This window comes from Fukomys damarensis, unplaced genomic scaffold, assembly GCF_012274545.1.
Source record: "Fukomys damarensis isolate Sample0158 unplaced genomic scaffold, DMR_v1.0_HiC HiC_scaffold_16, whole genome shotgun sequence".
In the NCBI taxonomy this organism is placed as follows: Eukaryota; Metazoa; Chordata; class Mammalia; order Rodentia; family Bathyergidae; genus Fukomys; species Fukomys damarensis.
The window spans coordinates 91962847-91979079 of NW_022900928.1; the positions used below are offsets into that span (position 1 = coordinate 91962847).

The 16233-nt window shown below is 32.4% G+C and overlaps 1 protein-coding gene across 1 annotated transcript in view; it reads right to left on the minus strand.

Moving 5' to 3' along the window:
* Positions 1 to 16227, minus strand: part of Cntnap2 (contactin associated protein 2) — a 2025293-nt gene extending 2009066 nt beyond the window's left edge. The window contains exon 1 of the mRNA XM_010638580.2: positions 15799 to 16227. Coding sequence (XP_010636882.1) covers positions 15799 to 15895 — 97 coding nt within the window. The 5' untranslated portion in view covers positions 15896 to 16227. The remainder of the gene's footprint in view (positions 1 to 15798) is intronic.
* Positions 16228 to 16233: the final 6 nt, after the last annotated feature.

A 16233-nucleotide genomic window follows, 5' to 3' on the forward strand; every position in this document is an offset into this window, starting at 1 on the left:
AAACCATTGCTTTCACTTTCTCTCTTGGGTAGCCATGTTTCCTTCCTCACCTGGCCTATCTTCCTGTCTGGCAGGAATAGGTAGGTAAGAAGGGGCAGGCACAAGAAGAAAATAATAAAAGTGGAGAAAACTAAACTGAAAGTAACTTGCAAGTTATTTTAAATTTCCCAGAGGTAGACACTTGAGTGCTGATCTTCATTCTGTCTGTCCTCCTTTTTATACAAGTGGAATTTTAATTTCTTTCTGTACTGAAAGAATATTCAGAACTCGAGGAGAGGAGGAAACAAAAGTTTTTTTTTTAATTCATTGACTATATCCTAAGTTTTTAATTATGTATTTCTAGGAGTTTTGATATTATGAAAGCAAATAGCTGAATCATGCATTTCACCAGTCTCTGACAGGGAAAAACCAGACTGTGAATCACCTCAAGCCAACAAGGAGGCAAGGTTCATTCAAGGATTTCCACCTGAGTCTGAGATCAGACCATGATGACACTTCCCTTTGACCTAGAGACCAAGCCTAAGAGCATGCCCTGAATATAATATTCCAGTAAAATAATTTTATTCCTCACTTTGACACATTATTATTACCAGTGCATACCAGCATTATCTATGTAGCAAACTGCAATTGTTAATTTTTCTGGTCTTTTGTAAGTAAAACCCATGGCTATAACTACATAGAATGTAGCTCATTTTAAATTTTTAATTATAACTTCCCAGAGATTACAAAACATTTCAAAATAGAGAACTTAATCCAAAGTTCTGTCATCTCTGTAGTTTCCCACCTTCATTTGTTTTAGTAGAACTTACATATTTTCATTAATAATGGAAAAATTTATGTAAATATTTTAGCAGAGATTTGAGGAGTATCGGGCAGTGAATTTCAGGAGCTTAAAATATTATCCACTATTTTATTTTCTAATTATTCAGACAATCAATTCAAAAATGAAAAAATGTCAAATTTCTTTTTATATTTCCATCACACTTTACAAAATAAGCTTTATACCATCTGCACATATGGCAGACAAGTTAGAGTAAAAATGTTTATACTTTTGGATATGTTCCCCATGCCCACAAAACTCTCTAATTTGCAAATGTTGTCGCTGTTCAGAAACTTTCATGTGTAAGGTAATTGAATACCTAGTCATTGTAAAAGAGGCTCTAGTAAAACTAAACAGATTAATATTTTACTGTGTTTTAATAAATTTATCATGTTTTAGAAGACTTAATAATAAATGTTGTTAATTTTATTTAAACACCATTTCTATGTGTAAAGCATAGTAATGTCATTATTGTTACATTACTATAAAATTAAGAATTCGGCTATTATAAACTGTGTGCACTGCACCATCTTTTAATAAAATTATCTTTATATATTTGAATTATATTATTATCTGACTGTCTGGCTATTTGTGGATTATCTTGACTAACTGTTGTAAGTTATAGATCCTAATTAAATTATGAAATAAATTTCAGAGACATTGTAAGATTTCTAGTTTATTTACACATAGAATTTGTACAATAAATATTGAATATATTTGAAAAACAAAAATCTCTAAAGTAGATCTTCCATCATCTGTCTCTGGATAGCTAGTACTTAGTCCTCAGAGCCAACCTGTAATATGGGTACTATTCATACGTCATTTACTTATTAGTTATTTAAGGCTTAACAATTTAATAATTTCTCCTATATTACCAAAAAACAGAGCCAACAACTAAATTGTGGTCTTTCTAACCTCAAAACATGTGGCAATAATCATTGCAAAATGCTTATCTCATTCAATATGTAGATTCTTTTCAGATGCCTTTAGTACTTTTCCCCAGTCACTGTCGATGCATTTCAGCAGGGAGTCATAATCTTCAGCAAAGACTACAGAACATTAGACAGCAATGATCTCAGCTTGAGGAATTTCTAGTGTGCAATACTTATTCATATTAAAGGGTTACTATTACATTCTCACATTTATAGAGATTAGCTTTGACAACAGTCTTGCCCCAGATGATACACAGAGTTGGGAGCCTTGCTATTGAAAAGATGCTGAAGAGTTAAAACTCATCAGTGGCAGAGAAATGAATTCAGAGATTCACACACAAAACACTGCATGTAGTATTCCAAATTTTTGTTTCCTTCAGATAAGTCTGCCTAATAAAAAATTTCCATTTTAAATTGAATCAAATTAGATATCAATCACTTTTCAATCTATGAAATCAAAGTCATCTATGACAGCAAAAGAAAAGTAGAATTGGATACAGATTTTTAAAAAGATTTAAATTATTTTTGCATTTTTTTCTCATTAAGTTTATTGGTACATTTTAGGTATACAGTACATTTACATTCATCATTGGGATCTTGTACTTTTACATGACAGGTCTTGATTCTCATTTTTTTCCCATACACCTTTCCTGTCTTCACCCCCTCCTCCTTTCCCTACTTACAAAAGATTTAAATATTATTTATACATTTAAGTACAGTTGAAGAAAAAAACTGTCACTTCTCAAAATTCCAAATCTAATATACATGCAGGAATTTATATATTTCTACATTAAGTTATCAAATTTGGCAAATAGTCAAATTCACCCATTTCACATAAGATTTCTTTTATGTTTATTCCTTAAAAACTGGTAGAAATTTGGTCTTATTGAATATAAGAAATATTCTTATTTATACTTCCAACCATTCAACATGTGTTTGTTATTTGGTGATGAATTGTTAGGCAATAGCATCTACTCTTCTGAAAAATATTACTTCTTTTATGACAGACTAATCCCACAGCCATTAAATACCTTCTAATCTAAGAGAGACACAAATTGGGCCAATGCCCAACAATTGGGCCTAATTGTTCTCTGCTGCTTGGAATACTCTTCCCCGGTTTGACTGGTTTCTTCTTGTTCCTGTAAAATGTCATAATAGGATTTCCTTAGTCATACCTGTATGCATTTGTCTCTACAGTAGTTAAGATTAGTTTAATTTGTACTTTATCATATCTACTCAATAAGAGCACATTTTGAAATAAACCATTCAAGTGAAATATTCCAAAAAGACAATTAAATTTTTTAAATTAAGGAACCATAAGTAGGAGCTGTGTGTTATAGAGACATATTACTAAATGATATTTCTTTTGTATTGAAATATTGAACACTGAAAATATGATGTGGAGTCTCATGACATGAATAGCAGGGTAAATGATAAAGTCCTTTTGCCTCCAGGTCTGGTCACTGCCCTTTCCAAAAACTGTTGCTGTCCATTGCATGTCACTGAGGAGAACATTTATCACTGAAGTAAGGCAGTTGCTGTCATAGGACACTTCCATCCACTCAGGTACTTGAATCACTTGCTCTATTATTCATGCCTAGGTTATTTGAAAATTCAATAGAGCAACAAACTCGATATGAGGGCCATGTAAAGTGCTATAGCTACAAATAAATGAGGAAATGGCACATCTGAAAAGTTTTGAAAAAGTCCTATTAATGATAGTTTAATTTAAAAAATAATGTCCTTTTTATTGCAAAATTTTGGAAATTATCTTTGGAAGAAGACATAGCAGTCTAATTTTTGCCTATTATAATCTAAAAGTGTGCAGAAACAACATTTTAAATTTTAAATGTAATGCAAAGCTAAGATGTTTCAGGGCTTTGGATAATACTTATTTTATATATATATTAAATATGCTTTTATGATATGAAGGCTGTTCAAATTGAAGTGAAGTTTTCCCACTATATTTTGAGCAGAGAGCAAAAATTCAAAATGTTACATGTTACATTGGACAGATAGGTGTAAATCATTCTTTAAAATAGCTGTAATACCACCATTACTTTTGATTGGCATGCCTCTAAAAGTATTCTCCTGTTTTATTTTAACTTAAATAATCATGTCAGTCTTAAGGCAGAATTTTTATAGTATGAGTTTTTGTTAAAATTTATGTTTTAATTAACACTATATCACGTTAAACAACTTCAAGTTACATTGCTTTTAGCTTCAAAAGTACCAAGAAATTTGTACTTGTTGCTGCTACAAATCTCAGTATATGTAACAGATTCCATTTATGTACAGAACTCACTCATTATGACTCAGTTCAATTCAGTTACCAAATGTATTAATTTAACAAAGTTTAGATGCCTAGAAAAATTATAATATATGTAATTTGGAAGATATAATTAATTACAAATCTGTCTTTTGAAAAATATAGAAATTTTGAGCTACTATTTAGCTACCTATAAAATAAATTTGCCTAAGTAGTAAAATTTTACCGAAATGGAGTCTACTATAGTTGAAGGTTATCTATAAATATTCTGTGGCAGTGAATTATTGGGTAAATATTAAGTTTTTTAAAAAGCAAAAACTTTTGAAGCCCAAGAAGAAAACTACTGATGGGAATTTACTGGGATGTAAATTTTTTTACAATAAAAGGTAAAACTTGAGTAAGAACTATATTAAAACAGAACTAGTGAGCCTGAACATTTTTTTAGTATTTTTATGCTTTATTGCAGAGAGGAAGTGGTCTAAAATTATATAGTGAATTTAAAGGAATAAACATAGCAATTAGTATGATAAAATACATTTATTGAAATTTAGTTATTTGGATACACCTAGAGCCTATTAGTTTAAGGGTCAGTTGGAGATACTGCACATACAAATGTGAACTGACAGAAAAGGGAGTGGCATATGTCTTTAACATGCATATTTAGGGAATTGTTGTGAAAGATATAAAATGTGTAAAATTTGAAACAGGTTGGCTACTTGGCAGGTTTAGAAAAAGTTAAGGAGTAGCAGGTAGAAAGTTGCACATGCTTGCCTGAAAAGGGTGAGCTTAAAATAAAAAGAACATGAGTACTACTTTTGGACTTATCAAATGATATTTTGTTATATTAAAATATAAATAAAATTTTCAGACATTTCATGACAACTTGGATAATATCAACTTTTCTGAATTATTATAGACTAATATATATAATTATCAAGAATTTCTGTAACTTCTATTCTTTTCAAGATTTGTTGACATCTTAAGTGCTCCATTGACTGTGCCAGCTCAGCACAGTAATTATTTTGTTGACACCTGTTTTTAATTTGCGTGCCGATAAAAATATTTCCTTGAAATGTTTTATAAAGAGCAGTCATGCTTGATTCTCAAGAGTTTGGCCAACTACCTGGACCAAGTGAAGGAGAGATACAGTGCTTCAAGTCAGACTCATGTAGGAAAAGAGTTGGAAACATTGCAGACCTCAGAATATAATGTTTCATTTCCCTTGAAGTGATAGATTCATATATATCCATGAACTAAACTGAACAAATATTGTGATGCATCCTCTGAAAATATATTTTCAATCTTTTTTCTATTTTTTTCTTTGGGGATAATTTCTCACTTAAACATCAGATAACTGGAACCATTTACACTGTTTGTTACTACTCTAGTTCTTGTAAATCCAGATAGTAAAGAATTTTCTAGTTCAAGTTCTCTATCTACTGATTATAACTAGCTGCCCCTAGAATCAATGGAACTTTAACCTAATCCAAACTTCTGAGGCTCTGAAAGTCAATAAATTGGTCTTTTAATTGGCATAAATAAAACAACAAAAGGAATTTCTAAAGAAGACAACAGTATGTAAAAAGAGACATAAGATATCATGATTAGAAATAGCATTTTACAATGAAGAATCATCTAGGATTTCAGTATATTTATATTATAGGATGGGACCTTGGGATAGGAGATGATGATAAGAAGACAAAATATCTGAAAAATGGAGTACTCTTATCAAGATTTGTGTTTGAGATCAAAAAGGATTTCCTTGCGCACTCTTTGCAGGAATGTAAATTACTATAGTCATTACAGAAACAGTGAACAGTGCAGAAGATTTTCAAAAATATACAAATACAGATCTACCACATGATCCAGCAATCCTACTTCTGTGTATATATCCAAAGGAAATAAGTTTGGTATGTTAGGGAGACATCTGTACTTCTGTGTTCCTTGAAACTCTAGTAAAAATTGCCAAAAAACGCAAGTAATTTAAATGCCCATCAGCTAATAAATGGATAAAATTTGCAATAGAATACTATTCAGCTACTAAAAAGAAAGAAACTATCATTTGTAACAGCATGGATAGAACTGGAGGCTATGTTAATTGATGTGAACAGGACAGGGAAAGTAAAGTTCTGTATGTAGAATCTAAAAACGTTGATCTCATAGACATTGAGAGCAGGCTGGATTTTCTGAGAGTCCGGAGAGTTAGGCTGGATGACATATGGGAATAAGATGTTCAGAGGCACAGTAGAGTTACTACAACTAACAAAATATATTATGTATTTCAGAAAGTTAGAAGATTTTGAAATTTTTTATCATTAATAAATGTTTGACAAGACAGCTACATTAACCTATTTAAACATTAAAGTGTTAAAACAATATACATCACTCCCTTGAAATATACAATTTTATGTTTTTATGTATTAGTTAAAATAAATCTAATTAATTTTTTAAATACAGGTACATATACACAGAGAGACAAAGAAGTAAAAACAGCAAGTAAATATATGAAAAAAATGTTCCACATCACTGGTCATTCGAGAGATGCAGATGAAAACAACACTGAGATTTCTCCTCACCCCACAAAGAATGGCTGCTATCAAGAAATCACACAAAAACAAATATTGGTAGGGTTGTGGGGAGAAAGGAACCCTTCTCCCTTGTTGGTACATGGAGATACCTCAAAGAGCTGGGACTAGAGGTTCCATTTGACCCAGCCATAGCTCTGCTGGGTATCTTTCCAAAAGAAGTAAAAGAATCATATCACAGAGATATGTGCAAACCTATGTTTATAGTGGCACAGTTTGTAATAGCTAAAACTTGGATACTGCTCATTTGCCCATCAGTTGGATACTGGATAAAGATGTGGATTTTCTACAAAATGGAATATTACTCAGCCATAAAGAATGAGAAATTGGATTCATTCATAGGAAAATGGATACATATTGAGGCTGTATTCCTAAATGAAAGAAATAAGTCATACATGTGTAAATACTGAATAGTTTCTCTGGTGTGCATAAACTATACTAGTACATAAGGTCCTAATGATATAATTGACAATGTAAAATAGGAAGAAAGGGGCTAAAGGTGTAGGGAAAGCGGGAAGGGTAGGGGAAAGCTAATAAGGGAAAAGAAAAAAATATGAGAAAATGAAAATAAAGTGTTTGTAAATGGGGAGGAGAGGAGGAGGTGACGGGAGGGCAGAGACAAGGGGAAAAAATGAGAGCCAAGACCTGTCATGAAAAGGTACAAGATCCCAATAATGAATGTAACTGTACTGTATACCTAAAATGCACCAATAAACTCAATGAGGAAATAAATATCTATGTCATAAACACTGAAAAGCTATAGAGTAAGATTGGAATCAGAGAGCATAATAAGAGGATGCTAAATTAATTCCTGAAGTAAAATGCTCAGAATCATGTGTAGGCCAGTGGTGAGGAGGGCAGAGAATAAGGGACAAGTACTGAAGAACCGAAGGATTGGGCAAATATTTTAGGGAAAATATTTTCCCACTACCTTTAGGACAATCAAAAAGAATTTAAAGAAAAGCTTTTATGGATTAGACATTACATGAAATGCACACTCAAAGTTAATAGATGAAACAATTATCTTTTCTGACTTTAGTAATGGGAACAATATTTAGAGTGTGTGCTATCATCTGTAAAATCAGCTCTCAGGGAATTTTGAGGTCTGATTTTAGAATAGCTTTTATTGTACCTGAAAAAGCATTTTAATCAACACTTTACATAGCTTTACATAAATGTTTCCATAATAATTATATGTACTGACTGTATCCCATAAATAGAATTATATTGTAACCCACTACAGATAAGAATATTATTATTTAATTCTTATTATTGAACAATCTATTTTCCTCTTTATTTTACATATATTTTCCTGTTTACCAATATAATTTTAAGTCAAGTAAATATTTAACAACATGACTAAGGAACAAATAGCAAAAGGATGAAAACATTATGCCAGTGGGATTTTTTCTTCTATAATTCTATGCAAACTGTCAATGAATATTTAAAAGGTTGCCTAGATGCAAGCTGAAACTCAGTAGTAGTTACAGAACTTGAACAGTGTTTCTTTGCAGCACATGGTGCTATTGTTAAAAGTACAGATTCTAGAAATAGGCGGTAATTATAGCCTGGGAGCAGTGCTTAATTTCTTTGTGTGCCTCAGTTTTCCCATCTACAAATTGGAGCATGGATGCAAGGATTGAATGACTTGGTAAATGTGAAAGTAGTGTTTTGGGCTGAAATCAATAGTCAGGAAATATTGTATTACTTATGCATACAGCAGTACAAGCAATATACATACCAAATCACAGTCATAAACCTTATCAGTGATATCTTTGACACAATATTATCTTTATCAGCTAACACAATGCTTTTTTTACTTCTATATTTTAAACAGGCAAAAAACACTATGAACTTTGTTAATGTCTGCTTAAAGTAGTCAAATGTCATTTAAATGCTGACGTTCAAGATTTGATTTAAATTATAGAATTATATGAGACATGACAAAATTTTATTCTTGAAAATTTCATTAGTATCATTAACAACCTCATCTAAATTAGACACAGTTTTATGCATTCATTTCCTTTGAAATCATCTAGTATTAATCAAGTGCTTTAAATGACAGTGAATGTTTTTTTATGACTAAATAAAAGTGACCTGAGAAACTGCTACTTTTAAAGGTACCACATAAGAGCAGAAAAACAAGTTTTCCTTTGTAGATCAAGTGTTATGGGATGTTAAGTGGTTGTCTGGCAAACTGTGTTGAGAAGTCTGAAGCTATATATTCATTCCCTGAGAAAATGGCCACAATGACACAGCAGCATTTATCTTGATGGTGGCATCAAACATATCATGATAGAATGGCTATGGGTACACACAGAGAGAGACATAAGACCTGGATCTCATGTTCTTTGATTCATTGACATTAAAAGTATTAGGTTAGTGTGTTTACTTATCTGAAAAACTGATATTTTACAGACAAGTTAATTGGTTCTCCTGCCATATTATTTTTGTTTGAAATAAAAAAGTCTTTCAAAGACACTATATAAATCTGAAAATTTCAAGTTAGAATTAATGAGCAATTAAGAAACATAATACAGAAGAGGCTAATGTCTAATTAATAAACAAGTGATAGCACAAATATTGCTATATGATATTGATTTGATATATTGATATTGATTGCTGTAAGATATTGATTTAATTTTGCAATATGTTATTTTTGGGCTAAATATTTTTGTTATTCTATTCATAACTTTTGCTCAATATCTGAAGATGCACAAGATATATAAAAGTAAGTAATATAATACTTACAAGTATACTTATAAGTATATAAACTTGTAAGGTCCATTAATAATATTTTCATTAAGTAAGAGATGAATGACTAGTACAATGATTGAAAAGAATGTTTCTATTTAATCAACATTTTATATGAATTCAAAATAATGGCTTGTATCTGGATGCTGTGTTGCACACCTGTAATCTCAGCACTCAGGAAGGTGAAGCAGGGGATTCTGTGAGTTCAGGGTAGCCTGGGCTACAAAGTGAGTTCAAAGCCTGACTGAACTAATATCAAGACCCTGACTCAAAAAACAAGCAACAACGACAACAAAAATCAAAATAATGACTCAAGTGCATGATTTTCAAGTTACATCAGCACTTTAACTACCAGAGAATACTCTGTAAAGTAATTATTTCATTTGGTAAAGCTGATGTGTCACCAGGTAACAAGGCATTACCTTAATCATTTAATTATTATAAATTATTCATTATTTTTAGATTTAATGCCATCATTGCATATAAAAGCTGGCCTTGTAATAGCATTTAGAGGAAAATGAGTCAGAAAAAGACTTTCATTTTTGCATGTTATTTTTACATTATTTCAACATGACATCTAATGCAACAAGATGAGCAAATTCTTACTGAATTTAATTAAACTTTATATAACTTGATTCCAAGTTAGAAGCACCATGCAGATTTAGTGAGTCTGACAGAGTGTATGTAGGTTACACCTCTATTTCTTGTGATTCACATTACCACCCTACTGGGATGTGTAGAACAAGAAGTGAATATGTTAAGATAGAAAAGAGAAGAAAGAAAACATACATTTGTTTTCAGACATTTTTTTTCTGGTAAAAATATTCCAAAGATCTAATTTTACTTCTTTTTTAAACATGAAAACATTAAAGAACATATCACTATTTGTATTTATGAGGATATTTCAAACTTAGATAGAAAGAAAAATGTAGAATATGGCTCTTAAGAGCTCTTTTATATTTCTTCAACACTTTTATGGTATACCAGAAAGAAATATGTTATCTTCAGCAAGCAAACTCAGGGCCAACGGAATCATCTTTTTCCCCAGATTTCCTACTATCAAGGGAGGTTTTAAAATCTGGAGTGTTATTTTTTAAAAGTCAGTTACTTCAGGCTGTTATTATGAAAAGCCTACCCCCAAAATGAAGTAAGTCAGAGTTTAGCCAGATCTTTTTTTTAAAAAATTTGTGATTAAAGCCACAACCAAACTTGATTTCAGTGTGAATTCAGACTGTTGGTTGAGAGTGTGAACTGTCTTTGTTTTAGAATAATTACCTTATAACATGAACTCCTCATGCTGAGATGGGGAGATCAGGATTGGAAATAACAACTAACTGAGAAAACTGAGATTTATTGATATTTATGTGGGTAGGGTGGAAGAGGATGTGTAGGGCCTATCTTGTAACCAGGATATATTTAAAAGAATGCATTTAGTAGGAATACATAATGTAACAGATAAGGGGATGCTTTTCTTTTAAATGAGTGTTAATAAGACCATGTGGAAATAAGAATGAATGAAATGAGTGGGAAGACTTGGAGGTCAGGGATAATTTCAGTACTCCTACTTTGTTTAAGAGTGAGGGAGGGAACAAATCTTACTCATTTCTTGTTTCTGAAATATGTAGAAATTCTCTCGTGTTCATTTATGGCAATAAAGCTAACAACATTGTTATAAAAAATTGTAATATGTTGAAGGTTTTCATGGCACATAGGGCTCCCTCATTTGCTTGAGTTCTAAATTAGAAAAGAACTTCCTGACAAGGAGCAAGCATCATCCTTTCTACAGGCATTGCTAAAACGGACGGGCTTGAATGTGTGAGAACAATGTGTTTGTTATCTTCAACTCTAAAATGAAGCAGACTTCTAGCCACAAGAAGAACTTAGCACCATAGCCTTTTCACACTATAGTAATTTTTGCAGAAGAGCATGCCCTTATGCACCCGTTAGCAAAACCTGGGCCTTCTACAGCAGTCTGCAATGAGGAGAGAGAGGCAGAACTGTACGTATGCATGTGTTCCCCAGGATACTTAATAGAAGTTTCTCTCTCTGATATGGGAAAAGTGAATAAACTATTGAAATAATTCAAAGAGTATAACAAGTAGCATCTCCTCAACCTAAAAGGAACAATTAGGATAGAAAAAAAAAAGTAGCAAGTCAACCTCCCAACATCTTTACTTGGTCAAAGATAAAAACATAAAGGTCACACAAGCCAATTATCTGCAAGCCAATTATCTTAAAATGCATACATATCTGAAAATACAACATTTTAAGTTCAGGTAATGATATATATCAAAATAAAGAATTTACTTTACTTAATATTATAGTTTTGAAGTTTAATTTATTATGTGCTACCTTGTCTTTAAAAGTATTTATTACACTATATATTAAACTGTGGTGACACACCACAGTTTACCAAATAATAATAATACCCCCAAAATAATAAAGCAATTCTCAAATCAAGATTTAACATGGGGAAATCTTAGAAATACATATTTTATTGTTTTTATTTGTTTTAATGTTGACATCAGTCACTTAACTGACAATATCCAGAAGTTTCTTTTTTATAGGATTGACATTTTTAAAATACAAATTAGATTGGACTTAAGAATTTCTGAGCATAGAATTATTGCTCTTCATACTATTTACAACAAATAAATACATTTATTTTTAAAAGAGAAGATAGACTGGTGGAACATCACATTTCTTTAAGCTTTCAATTATAAAAAAGATATAGCAGACAAAATGGCTTTTTATGTTTTCAAATATTATTTTCTCTTGATAAATTTACTCATTAAGACAGCTTAAATAAAATCATAGAGAACTATAGAACTTGAAACTTCTTGCCCATTTAAATAAAGAAAAAATATATTGAAGCAATTTTTTAAATATGATGTACAAATTTGATCCTGTCACTTAAACATAATAGGCCACATGTTTATAAAAGAATGAAGATAAATAAAAACCTGTATTAAATATGTGGATTTTTAAAGACCAGTTTTGCTATACATTGATGATAAAGGAGTAAAACTTCAAAAGTGTCCTATTTTCTAAATATCAATACTTATAGTGAAGTATAGATTATGTATGTGTGTGTGTGTGTGTGTGTGTATATATATATATATATAGTTAGCAATAATTTTCATATTAATTAACCTTAGCTGACTGAAATGTCACCCATTCTTTAATTAATTTTACTAGTCAAAAACTTTTTAACACTTTACAATTTTTAAATGCAGATTCATTACTATGTTAATTTTTAAGATAAACTGACAGTATTTACTGTAATATGCATTCAAATATACATATATTTTGCAGGAAATATATGAATTGAGGAGAGAGAAAATAGACCAATAAATTTTTCTTTGATATTGTTGCATTAATTATTCAAATAACTTCACAGGAAAAGACCTAACTATAAACTTGTGAAAAAATTAAACTCATTGAAAGAAGTTAGGAAATATATGCATTTTTTAAATGTAAAATATTTAATGTATACTCTGTATAAAGTAATATGTAACTGTGTATTATAGTTTTACCATTTCTATAGATAGATATCTGTTTATACATGTATATTTATATAAGCACATGTTTATTAGAAATTATTTAAATTAATAGATAATACATATCTTAATATGACAGTCAGTAAAATTATAGGTTCAGAGTTATAAGAAGTAATGCAAAATGGTCTTTAGTAGAGTTATTCCAGTACATGTTTGGTAAAATTAAGAACTGAACTTACTTAACGCTGGCTCAAACCCCTCATTATTTGGCAGGGTATTCTCAGGATCTTTCCAGTGTGATCCAGTAAGTGAACTTTCTAGCACTTCCTATCAGCACACTGTTCTCTTCAAACCTCCCAGGTGTGCCCCATGCACATACATTTACAGGAAGGGAAGGTAAAAGATGCTATCAACTTAGCAACATATTGTTTTCTCTGTCAGAAAGAAATTAGATTATATGTGGATTTAAACCAAGTGATATGTATCTTTGGCTTTATTCTGGTCAACTTGTGTAAAACACAGTATCATTATTTTTTATATACATTCCAAGAAAAGAAAAAAATAAAGAAAACAAGCCCCAAGAAGTTATGCATTTCAAATATATTTGCTGTGAAAGGAAAAAATACATATTAACAGTATTTTCTAAAATTTTCCATCATATTAAAATCTGATGTGAGGGCAGGAAGTTTTAGCAGAGTCATCATATTTTTAAAAAATGAATCAAATACAAATGTTGCTTTTACATTTTTATGTTACTTTCTGTCTTGTGATGACCTCTCCTGGTTGAGTTGTTCATTATCTGAGATTCATACAGTTAATATATTTTCTTCTTTGAATGTTTTTAATTTTAAGAATATAGCCATTATACTGTTCTCTAGAGCTATACATAATATAAAATAATATTTTCATTAAGTGCAGAAGTATTTGAATTTTAAGTACTAAACATATGAAGCTCGTTCTAATTAGTAAAGTCCTATATCGTCTTACTATTTCATTAATTCATGATACGATGAAACTGTGGCTTGGTCACATAGTTTAAATTTGAATGAAATAGAAAGGCCATCTCAATTAAGTTACTTTAAATTTTTTAAAAATGGAGAATAAAAGCTAAGTAAGTCTTAAAACCAAATATAAACCTTAAAAGTAATTGTTTTATGTTGTTCTCTTTCACTAAATATCAAGTAATAAATATGTGTATATGTTTCTGAAATTATAATTTTCCATATTGGAACTAATACACAGGCTGCAAGTATGTCATCCTTGATACCTAGTTAGCGTTCACACTGAGTCATTATAACCAAAGCATAAAAAGATGAAACACAGAATCCTTGAAAAAAAAGTAGAAATCAGGGCCTTTCATTAATGTTTATAATAAATTCAACTTATAATGAGTTATTTTCCAGGAAAATTGGCAGCAAGTTTTCTATAACTAGATGCTGAAATGGAACTGGAATTTCATCAGAATAGTTTACTGAGTATATAATTATATATATATATATATGTGCGTGTGTGTGTGTGTGTGTGTGTGTGTATGTAAATATCAACATCAAGCATAATATAGTCATAATTTCTGTTCCAGTCAGTGAAATTAATGCAAGTATTAACAATACATAACTTTTTGATTTTTAATTCGGGGCCTGAAAAATCTACTAAGTGTTTTCTCAAGTTCATTACAACTTAGATTTTCATTAGATTATAACTTTATCTTTACACATTATGAGAAATAATATCCAATACAGAAAAACTAATCCAGCAAGTATTTGAGAAACACATCAAAATATTAACAATGATACATTATGATGGATAATATTTACTACATCTTTCAAAGTCCTTTTTAATGCAACTCTTAATATGCATACAGTGGAACGGGAATATTAATATTAAAATATAACCAAGGCTGAATTAATATAACCCAATTCTTATAAATAGAGACAGGGCTACTTCATATATGATGAGTTCTTGAAGATATTACACTTATTTTCCCTCAGTGGAAAACATTTATTTTTCAAACTCTAAAAATCTCCGTGTAATTCTTCCCTGGCTTACTTATTTTCAGAAACAAGTAGGTGCTTATGAATGCTACCCTAAGTTCTAGAGGAATCTTTCTATTCTTTAACTCTTTCAGAGCCTAAGGAACACTCAATTATTTCCTCTCAAAAAAAAAAAAAGCAATGGAAAAAATGGAATCTTCCATTTCTCATAGAAAACGGTGTCTTTAAAAAACTATTGAAAAACACAGATACTCATTTTGAGCAGCAGCATTTTCCTGAAAACTCTTTCAAGCAATCTCCTCGTTTCTCCATGAATGCCACCTGGCAACGACTACCCCAAGCACGGAACTGCGTGGGTTATACCCATTATCTCAATCCACCAAACAATTCGAGCGATTTCAGTGACAATGTTGTCTTTCATTTTCATGAGCAGGTACTAAACAGGCATTAACTGTTTTCAGGAGATAGGGGAGGCTCACAGAATCTGCAGAAGCCCACACTGTTTGAAAATAATACTCCTGTTTCATCCTCAAACCGGAGCGCATGCAAGTGGAAACCATAAATAAAAAGAAACTTCTTTTTGTCCCGATCTCCACTTTTCCTGCACTGATCCAAAATGCCAGGAGCTCCCTCTGCACAAATATCTCTGAGGAAGGTGCTGTCCACGCTCTTCGTGGAACCGAGCACTTGCCAAGCTATCTCCACGACCAGAACAACTTTCCAGAAACATCACTAGCGTCAAAGCCCTGTTCTCCCCTCGCCAGGAGCGCACTGGGTCTGGAGTTTCTCTGCTGCAGTGGCTGCAAGTGCGTGACGACCGGGGGGCGCGCACACATCGGGGGGCGAGAACTGCGTGCGCACCTCAGAGTTGCCACCCTGGTGTGGAACCCCATTGCGGCACTGACCCTGCTGGGGCGCGGCGCGGGCTGGCGGACAGGGCTACTTACGGGACGAGGAGGGAGCCGTCCAGGTTCTGCAGAGGAAGCTGCTGACAATCCAGAGCAACAGCGCTGCCCTGCAGCCCGCTCGCCGAACCTCCAGCATCCTTTGCCTGCCGGCCCGCGGTACTCCACCAGCTCGCAGCGGAGAGGAGACGCCGTCCGTCTCTCCGAGGGGTTCTCCAAGGGGCACGCGCAGCCCTCAGATGCTAGCAAAATCCAAGTCCCTCCTGTTTGCTCTGCTTCAGCCCCTCAACCCCCTCCAGCCTCCAGCTCCCGTGGGCTTGGAGAGGCAGCAAGAGGGTCTGAGCCTTGCTCTCCGTTCGGTGCAGGTCTGGGCTCTTGCTCCGAGAGCCAGTGAAATGCCGGAGGGAAGAAATTCAAACCAAGAAGGGAAGGGAGGGAGGAGGAGGGAGCAGAGAGGAGGGGACTGACACCTACCCC